This window comes from Egretta garzetta, unplaced genomic scaffold (genome assembly GCF_000687185.1).
Source record: "Egretta garzetta isolate BGI_Z169 unplaced genomic scaffold, ASM68718v1 scaffold589, whole genome shotgun sequence".
NCBI lineage: Eukaryota > Metazoa > Chordata > Aves > Pelecaniformes > Ardeidae > Egretta > Egretta garzetta.
Window position 1 is genome coordinate 908044 of NW_009266282.1, and position 10189 is coordinate 918232.

General features: G+C 44.9%; 1 protein-coding gene across 1 annotated transcript in view; it reads left to right on the forward strand.

Annotated features, from left to right (window-relative positions):
• SHISA6 (shisa family member 6) overlaps window positions 1–5939 on the forward strand; it is a gene marked incomplete at its 5' end in the record, with an annotated part of 254661 nt that extends 248722 nt beyond the window's left edge. Inside the window, one exon of the mRNA XM_009647251.1 lies at window positions 5389–5939. Within this exon, the coding sequence (XP_009645546.1) occupies window positions 5389–5939 (551 nt within the window). The remainder of the gene's footprint in view (window positions 1–5388) is intronic.
• Window positions 5940–10189: the final 4250 nt, after the last annotated feature.

Sequence of the window (10189 nt, forward strand, 5' to 3'; positions counted from 1 at the left end):
GGTGGTGGGCGGGTGTGGGAACACGCGGCTGAGCAAGAGCAGTTGTATTAGTTCTGTCCTGCCCAGCGCTCCAGGGAATAGCTGTTTCCAGCTAAGTGAGAAAGGTCAGTCAGGAAGGAAGCTAATATTTTCGGGCATATTAAACCACTTGGTATTGGCTGAAGAATCATCACAAATGACTAGGTGTCTTGAAAATGTTAAAGCCAATTAAAACAGGAGAGACAAGCCCAGAGAGGAAATACACCAGAGCTGCAGAGAAAGAAAAGCAAAGAAATTACTGTTATGGCCTCACATCCATACACATACGCACATACTGTAACCATGTTTACATACAACCAAGGGGAGAAAAGACATCCTTGGCTTCTCCACACTATCTTCCCAGAATACCCCAAGTACCTTGTTTCTGTAATTACAGTGTCAGAGGAGCTGTGCTCTGTCTTTCTACAATGACATCTTAGCCATGTTGAGGTGAGATGTGTGAGTAAGAGCACTCATTTGGGGCTCTCCCTCCAAATGGGAAGGAAAAAAAGCTGCCCGAGGGCAAATCAGATTATCCTAAAGTCAGGTCAGATGAACCGCCCAAACACTTCTGAAGTTTGGTGAGAGCAGCCCTGGTCAATGTTCCAGAAACTGCCAAAGGAGGAAAGAAGAGGTGGTGGGGAGGAGGGGAAACAAACAAATGAAACAAAACAAAACAAAAAAATTATAATCCACAGGAATTGTCTAGAAGATGTGATTTCCAGTAATTCCGCTTCCACATGTTTGAAAAAGGTTAGTGATGTTCCAGAAGTATGAGATCAGCTTTAAAAGAGACATTTCTGTCAATCAATAGACCAGGGATTTCTTTCTATCTACTCATTGATTATGGCCTTTCAGAATCCACTTAGGAAACATTTTTGCATTTTTAAGCACATCCATGAGGGAGGAATCTATTTGATTGTAGTTTTATCTTGGCTAAAATTACAAATGTCAGTTTTCATGTGAGTGTCACTGCAAAGATAAGGGGTAGCAGTATCAGAGCCTCACTATCCCAGTGAACTTGCTGGTGCAATGAGGATGAGATGAATCAGACTGGATGGTTTCAGGTCCTGGAGATATTTTGATTTTAGCAAACTATGCAGCCAGATGTCCACAGTTCCCACCCACCCCCACTGGGTGAAGCATCTGGTGCTTCCCATCTCAAAAGCCTGGAGCTGTATTCATTTCATTGCTTTCCTTGGGTGCAGAAACACTGTAGTTACAGAGCTGTGCTGAGCTTCTCCCTCGGTGCAAAGGCACGCCTGTGATACGGCATGCTCAGCTTCTCGTCCGGCTAAGTTCTCCATGACTGGTTCAGCAATGCTGATGAACTGACACCACCTTTCAGAGGCAACAGTCTGTTAAAGGTCTGCCTGGTGCCTGCTTAAACCAGCATGTTGTTCACGGGAAACTCCCGTTTCAGCTTTGATTCCTTTGAGATGGAGGTGTGGAGTTTGTCTACAGCTGAAAATGTTCCTGGAATAGCTGTACCAACATCTAAACATGTCTCTCAGCATCATGGGAAGAGACGGCCTATATGAGCTTCGGAACACCTTTGAAACAAAATTGGTTCCCTGAATGCTTTAGCCACTGCCAGTAAAAGGTCATGCAGACTTCTACACTGTTTACAGGGATGGAAGAGGGAAGGAAAAGATATTTTTAATGCTCTTAATTGGAAAAACTTCTAAAGTGTAGAGCATGCTGCATTTTTTGTCCAAATTATCAAGGAACAACTTCAAACCACTTTCAATCGGGTGATTTTGCTGCCTCACTAGCAGGCTCAGACCGCTGTAAACCTCACATAAGCTGGTTTAGCTCCTGCTGGCAATTACCACAACCAGGTGTGAGCATCCAAGCACATCTCCATTTGGGATGTTCTCTGCTTTAATTACACCTATTTCAAGTCACTTGGGCAAATCCAGTGGAACTTCTCTCATCCAGAGCAGAGGCCAAGTGCCAGAGTGCTAATGGCTTAGCTCCTATTCTGCACCACTCAAATATCATTATCAAGCCTGTGCACACTAAGTGTGTGCAAGTCTGTCTATGGCCACATTATGGAATCAAAATGTCTAAAATTACTTTGACCATATGGAATTTCCCCAGTCTTTCTCAGGCTTCCTAGAAGGTGATTTTAAAGACAGAAGAGTTTGAGGCCAAGAGAGATGCTGTCTGACATTCGCAATGAGACACCCTTCCAAGAAGCTTTTGATTGCAAAAAAAAAAAGTCATGGCAGTCAGGTGAAGTCCCTGGTGACTGGAAGAAGGGCAACGTTGTGCCCATTTTCAAAAAGGGTAGAAAGGAAGACCCTGGGAACTACCGACCTGTCAGCCTCACCTCTGTGCCTGGGAAGATCATGGAACAGATCCTCCTAGAAGCTATGCTAAAGCACATGGAGGCCAGGGAGATAATTCGAGATAGCCAGCATGGCTTCACCAAGGGCAAGTCCTGCCTGACAAACCTGGTGACTTTCTATGATGGAGTGACAGCATCAGTGGACAAGGGACAACCAACAGACGTCATCTATCTGGACTTCTGCAAGGCCTTTGACACGGTCCCCCACAACATCCTTCTCTCTAAATTGGAAAGCTATGGATTTGATGGGTGGACTGTTCGGTGGATAAGGAACTGGCTGGATGGTCGTGTCCAGAGGGTAGTGGTCAACGGCACAATGTCCGGATGGAGACCGGTGACAAGTGGTGTCCCTCAGGGGTCCGTACTAGGACCGGTGCTGTTCAACATCTTCATCAATGACTTGGACAGTGAGATAGAGTGCACCCTCAGCAAGTTTGCAGATGACACTGGTCCCCTCCAACCCAAAACATTCTATGATTCTATGATTCTATGACTCATTCCTACAATATATAATCTGGAGAGCAAATCCCATCAGCAGCAAGCATGCCAGTAGAGAAGAGCTCTGGGCAATCCTCACACCCAGGTGGTGTGAAGCTATAAAGAAGGGGTTGGCAGCAACAGTGGTTGTGCATTTCAGCGCACAACTTCTCAGCTTGTACTTTTGGACGCTGAGACAGGAGGCTCAACCGTCCTCCTCACAGATGCTCTGGGTTATGTGGACTGTTTTCATAATCATGAAGATCAGGGTCCAGGGGGAATTGAAGAGAGTGATGAATGCGTGGAAGAGGAGATGAGGAAATTAGTGAGTGAGGTCATCCAGCACAGGATGCTTACATGACTCCACATTTGTCTGAAGACCTTAAGGCACCAATGTGCAACTGTTTTGTGAGAAACCTTCTGGGATGTTGTCAGCACCAATCATATATCATAAGGCATTGACATTTCCTCCAAAAGCACTCTGCCTCATGGGACAGACGGCCAATTGTTTTCATTTCTCAGCCAATGTGGTGCATAAAACCTATAGATTTATGGCTATGTCAGAGAAAATAGGAAATTTCCACATCATATTTAACTACTAGGTCTGTTGAATGCATATAGAGACTCTAACCATCAGAATTGGGACCATCTATCTCACCTGCCTCATGATTGCCCAGACTGTCCTGCAGCAGAGCTTTGCTCTTTTTATTACTCAAACATCCTCAGAAACTCCATGCATGTGAAATTTTCCTCTTCCACCACCTGATACTTTCCCATCTTACGTAACCTACTACTGAATGAAATACTAGAGCTGAGAAAATCAGTGGGGTTCTTCTTTATTATCATTATCATTATCATGTATCTTTATCATATTTGTCTTGTTAGCAAAAACCTTTCCAAAGGAATTTTATGGTAGGTGCCAGAAGCTGGCTAGGACATATAGAAGATGATGTCTTTGCCCATTGACACTTGGCTCAAGACTGGTCAGGAAAGTGCTTACTGGCTCGTGTGCGTGTGTTCCCTGCACTGCAGTCTCTGTGCCAGGTTGCTCCCATAAGGGTACTTTACAAGAGACCTTGTTTCCTCTGTAAGGTGGAGAAATTAGCTTTACCTTTGCATGAGGAATCCCCTTCCTGTACACCAGTGGGTGTTGTGCTGTCTTCTCCAAAGAGAGGGTGGCTGCCTGCCAGGTGTCTGATATCAGGCTCACTCTGGGGTCTTCTGAATCATAGAATGTTTGGGGTTGGAAGGGACCTTTAGAGGTCATCTCTGAAGTCACCGATGAACCAGGAAGGATGGGAGATGCTTTTGGACACATCAAGAAAACATCTCAGACAAAGAAATGAGGAGGAAGGCTCATACAGACGATCAGTGTTGAGCATTAAACATGCCTCCATCCCCTTATCCATGGAAGCCAGCATTGTGCTCTTCCACTTTTGAGAGTATACTTCTGGTAAGGGACTGATGTTCCATGCTTTACACCTCTGCAGCCACAGGTACATCATGACAGTTCACAGCTGCACTGGGCTTGAAGCCCAAGAACTGCTAATCCTCCTTCCAGGTAGTAATGCCAGTACCCCAATTTAAGGCATATGAACATCAAAGGTGTTTACCAGAAAGTTTATGTGTTTCTTTTGTGGGTTTGGTTGTTTGGGTTTTTTTAAATCCAAAATAATTGTGGAGATGCTTCTTCAAATTACAAGTTGGTTGAATCAGATAATTCCAGCTACTGTAGGATTAAAGTGATATAACAGGCAGTATCTGCAGCAACCAACATCTGAAAGCCAAGAAGAGGAGGGTGGGTATGTGTGTGTGTGCTGAGTTTTTGTGCAACAAAAAGATCATTTAAGACACAGAAGCAGCAAACTGAGAGGGAAATGTTCCATGGTATAAATGTGATGATAGCAACCAAGGTGTCTGAGAAAATGTAAAATGAAACCTTAGGCAGATGATTCAAAGTCTCAGAGAGAGCATCCCATGCTTTTTGATCACGTTTATAAATATTCAAAAATAATAATTAAAAATGTGATGAGGGCACTCATGGATTCCAGAGCACATCCACATCTGGGGCCAGAAACGAGGTATGAGTTTCTTCAAATGGGGAACTTACCTGCCTCAGATCACCTTCCATGTGCTTTCTTTATAAGTGTATTATGGATGTGACATTTGATAATGTCTCTATAACTCACCGTTCATGTAAATCATGTGATACCATGGTCTGGACTCAACAGCATATGGAGTCTGTTAAGCCATGGTGCAAGAAGGTGTGATGCACTGCACAGGGACTTATACCTGTCTGCATGCAATTATAACTCTCTCCATCTGCCATAAGTCCATGGAGACACAAACCACACAAGGCTGGTGTCTCTCTTTCAGGCAGCACCTCAATGTGGAAGTCCATGCCCAGGTCCAGCTGCTGGTGAACAGTCCCGTGGGTCTCACCAGGAGGCTGCTCCAAGGCTGTGTGCTGTACACAGCTCCTTTTCACCCTGTGGAAGAACCCTCTGACATTTCTAACTGTTCCCTTTCCTTTCCCACAGCTGACAAAGAGGCTGATGAATTCTACATGAGGAGGAGACACCTGCCTGACCTGGCAGCCCGGGGCACACTCCCTATCAACGTCATCAAAATGTCTCAACAGACCAACCACAGGGACAGGCCTCGCCGTCCCATCAGGGCCATGTCCCAGGACAGAGTGCTGTCTCCTGAGAGGATCATGCCCGAGGAATTTAGCATGTCCTATGAACGGATCCTCTCAGATGAGCAGCTTCTGTCTGCAGAGCGCCTCCACTCCCAAGACCCCCTGCTCTCCCCAGAGCGGTCGGGCTACCCTGAGCAGTCTATGTCACGGGCATTGTCACACACAGACGTCTTTGTATCAACACCCGTCTTGGATCGCTACAGGATGACAAAAATGCACTCCCATCCTAGTGCCTCAAATAACTTGTACAATACCTTAGGTATGAACCCAACCTCTGCCAAGCGCCAAGCGTTCGCCTCCCGACGGCACAACACAGTAGAACAGTTACATTACATCCCAGGACACCATCATCACTACCGCACAGCGAGCAAAACAGAGGTGACTGTTTGATATGACCTCGTGCATTGTAGATACTTATTAAGGACCGGGGTGGCCACAGCACCCCATACTGCAGTGGCCTTATAGGCCAAGATAACCTCTAATAACTCAGTGTCTGAAAAGACTTCTCTGACAGTCCCATCCACATTGTTTTTAAAGCCACCCCTTCATCAGTGACATAAGAAGAACCCAAGCAAGCAAACAGGTGATAGTGAGGGGTAATAGAGGGATTTTCCTGACATGCATCAGTTTCTGTCAAAGAAAGCCATAGTAGTCGATGGCTCCTTCCAAGGGCTCACCTGCATTATCTCATTCTTTTTAACAGTTTAGGACTTTTCAGTTGCCACAAGTAGAAGCAGTCTCATGCAGCTCAAGACTGGGAGGAGGAAATGCAGCACCCCATCCTGGTGGGAAGGGGCCCTGTTTTCAGTCCTCATGCCAGGCCTCATGTTTATCTTTTCTGCAGTAAGTAGGTAAGCTTCTGGCTGCTGGGGATCACCTCCAGACCACTCAATATCAGCCAGGACCCATACATCTGTTCTTCCTCGCCCTTGGAGTGAATTCAAGGGCAGACTTTCCTAGGGGACTGGCAGATCTAGGGACAAGAATAGACTGGTTGAGAAATAAAGTTTTAGTTTATATTAAATATACTCATAAGATAAAAATATCCTAGTGCCTACAAATTGCCTGCTCTCTCAATGTAGGAAGTAGTGGGGTTGATGTGTTAAATAAGCACAAATATGCTGAAATGCTTGTTAGATCCTTTTCTCCACTCATTCTAGTATCTTGGTGTCTCCAACATGTAAATAGGAAGGAGGAATAGGATTTTTCTTCCTCCAGCTTCTTGCCATCACTGAACCTAAAGCATCAGAATTTGTTCAGCTTTGCACTGCTGACCTGTGCTGGGGGAAGTCCTGACTCCACTGAGATCCCTGGAAGGCAAGGCTACCACACATTTCACTAAGCCTAGATTTCTCCTGAGAAGTTTATTTTCCTGATAGCATTTTCCACTGGCCCAGTTCCCCTGTTTCTGAACATATTTTCTCCTCTTGGATACAATCTAGAGCTCCATATGTAGCAAATCTTTTTCTAGCCCTTAGCAGAAGCACAAAGCCAAGGTTGTCTGTCTACCAAAAGCAGGTCGGTAATTTTCCATGATTTTCTCTCCATGTAATGGCCCCTCAAGAAAACCTTCCAAATTCCAGTTCCAGTGAGTACAATCCTAACCATGAATACAGTTACATTTCATGCATATAAATTATATATCCAGCATAATTATAATAAATGGGCATGTTGTATATCTGATATAATGCTAATTAGATACTGTATATCTGTAAAATCTTTAAAACGTAGACTCGTGGGTCCAGAATTTGTGAGAGTTTTATCTTTGGCTTTCTAGCCAGATTGGGCTTTGCTTTGTTTTCTGTTGGTTTTGATTTTGGTTTGGATTTTTTCCCCTTGTATTTGTATCCCTATCAAATTCTGTAGAACTAACTCACACTAGAACATACTTCTGCAGCCAGGAAAGGGTCTCAGAGGTTTTGAAGGCCAGCCAGACCCACCGCTGCCACTGTTAGTGTTGGGCACTCTCCAGCACTCACCATCCATGGTGTGCACTCAAAGCCCCACCACACGTGCACACCCATGCTGCCAATCCAAACACCAGGCACACTCCTCCTTCGGGTGAAATGACGACTGACTTCAGGCTGTAAACACATTCCCATACAGTACTTCTCTCTTCATGTCCTACATTCCTGCACTGAGTCTTTTCCTATATGGCTCTTCACTAAACTTAATTTAAATAAACTCTGCCATTCTCCCTCCCCTCAAATACCTCCCACCTCCTGGCCTTAATGACATTCCCAGCTCAACATGTCAGTCCTGTGGCATACAATGATTGTAGGTTGTTGTGAGCTTGAGTCTTGTGCGGAGGCTTATGGTACAACACCATTATTTTCCAGTGCAGGGTAGACAGGAGGAGCATGCCGTCTTCCCCATGTGGGATTTAGAAGTAGGCCTCAGTGAAGTGGCCATGTCCTGCAGCTGCTGGCCCTAGCTTATGAGCTTTCTTCTACCCCGCCTGATGGAGACTGTGTTCAGAAAGGACTCCACCTACGAGAAGTACAGGGGTTTTGTTTGACGGAAACTGAGCTGGGAAGGAAGAGACTCTTAGTCTCCATAGTTCAGATGGTCATTACCATGCAGCCTTGGGCAAAATCATTCTGGGCGACAACCAGAATTGTCTATGAATCAGGGTGGTAGTTCATGGCATGGGAAGGATGAGAGAGAAAAGGCTCACTCCTGACCTCTTCCTTTGATGGACACTTCTCTCCCCTGACTACCTCCAAGCTCCTCAGCTCAGTCACTGGATATTTCTTCACAGAAAGCAATCCCTGTGAAAATATTGCCCTTGATGACCTTCCCACAGACCAAAGTTGGTGACTCTTGTGAAGAGAAGAGAACCACACATGGCTGATGGGGAGGCAGTCCCTGCTGATGTTCTGGGGCTCTTTCCATTCTCTCTCAGCCCAAACAAAGCCAGAATCTTCCCCTCTGCAAGCAGGGAGATGTAAACACTGTGGGAGAGGATAGTCCACCCTAGAGTCTCCAGGAGTTGAGGTGTCAGAGACGGGGAAGCAGAGGTGACCATGTGAGGCCACGGGTAGGTGAACACTCCTCTCTTTCCATTTCCATAGCTGTATGTCTCAAGCTCTAATCTTCATCTAAATGTTCCATCTGTGAACTAAGAAACTGTTGAACCAGATGCAAATATGGAAATTTTTCACTCAAGTAACCCGTGCAGATGCTGTGCTGTGCTCCAGGCCATTTGACCTTGGAGCCTTCTATTATTCTGACTGAAAAATATCACAGGCCCTCTGGTAACTTGTCCTACCTGGGCAATAATCTTCCAAAGAAATCTTAGCCCCATTTCCTTGTCTTTTCCACCCATTCAACTGTTTCAAGCAGATGTGTCCCACAACAACTATCAAAAAGCCTTTCTAGGTGAACTCTCTTCAGGGACTCTGCCACCACCACAGAAATTTTTCAGCAAATTTCTTTGGGAAGGCACCATGCCCTGGATGACCGCAATTTGTTCCTGGGCACCATGTGTTCCCATGGCTTGCTTTGTGTGCTGGAGTGGGTTCGTCACTAGAGCAGTGGCATTTCAGCACACAGAGGTGTTCTTACATAATTTTTTTCCTTATTCCTCATTCTGAAAGTTTGCCACTGAAAGGACACTTGGTCCAGGACTGCGTGTCACAATCTACAGCCTGGGCCCTAGTACTTTGGTTCCCTGTGGTCAACATGTGATGATAATGGTAACACTTCCCTGTTCCACAGAGGCATTATGAGGGTTCATACTATAATGTCTATGAAGTGCTTTGAGACCCTCTCACAACAGACACTCTAGAACAGCAAAGCATTTTTATTAATCTTGTTTGTCACCATTGTTCTGCCACATCATGTCTGATGTGTTGCAATCCAGTGTCTGTCCAGAAGGAGAGTGCTGGGGTGGGGGGGTGCAGTTCCCCAGATTTCCCATTGCTCTCCTTCTCGTCAGGGTCCCTAGCAGGCAGCATCTCTAAGGGATGCTGTTACCTGCACTTTGACCTTTCTGCTTTCTTCTCTTCATGTCTGAGTCATCACAACATTCTGCACTCAGGAGAAAAGCAGGAATCAGTCACATTCCTCTGTACAGTAAAATATAATCTGCCTTGATTAATCTAATATACTCTGAAGAATTAATCTGTCTTTTTCTCCAACCCACAGGTGGAAACATACATCTGTGGAGTGTCCAGTTCCCAGAGTGCATGTGCAGGGACTGGGGGAGGGTGATGTAGAAAAGTTTATATTAATTCCTATAAACTGATAATTATTTGCATTCCCCAAGCAGTAACACATAATAGTGAGCTGCACTGGATTTTATACAAACCTCTCATTAATACAGATACATGTATGTATATGTATATACACACAAATGCATATATATACATACATACTCTAAAATGCAATCATTAAGTTCTGACTGACCCTGTACCAATGTAAGCTTCCAAACTGTATTGAATCACTCTTTGAAATGCGGAAAACTATTTTTAATGAACCACACAGATCACCACATGGAATGAAAATTTTGTCATAAAAGTCTTCTAATGCCAGTGAATCGTGTTTTAAGGAAAAATGAAATATTTTTCAATGTTTTAGTGTTCCTTTTATAAATGATAATCTGTTACTTGGGGATGGGGGTGGGTGGGTGGGAAGAA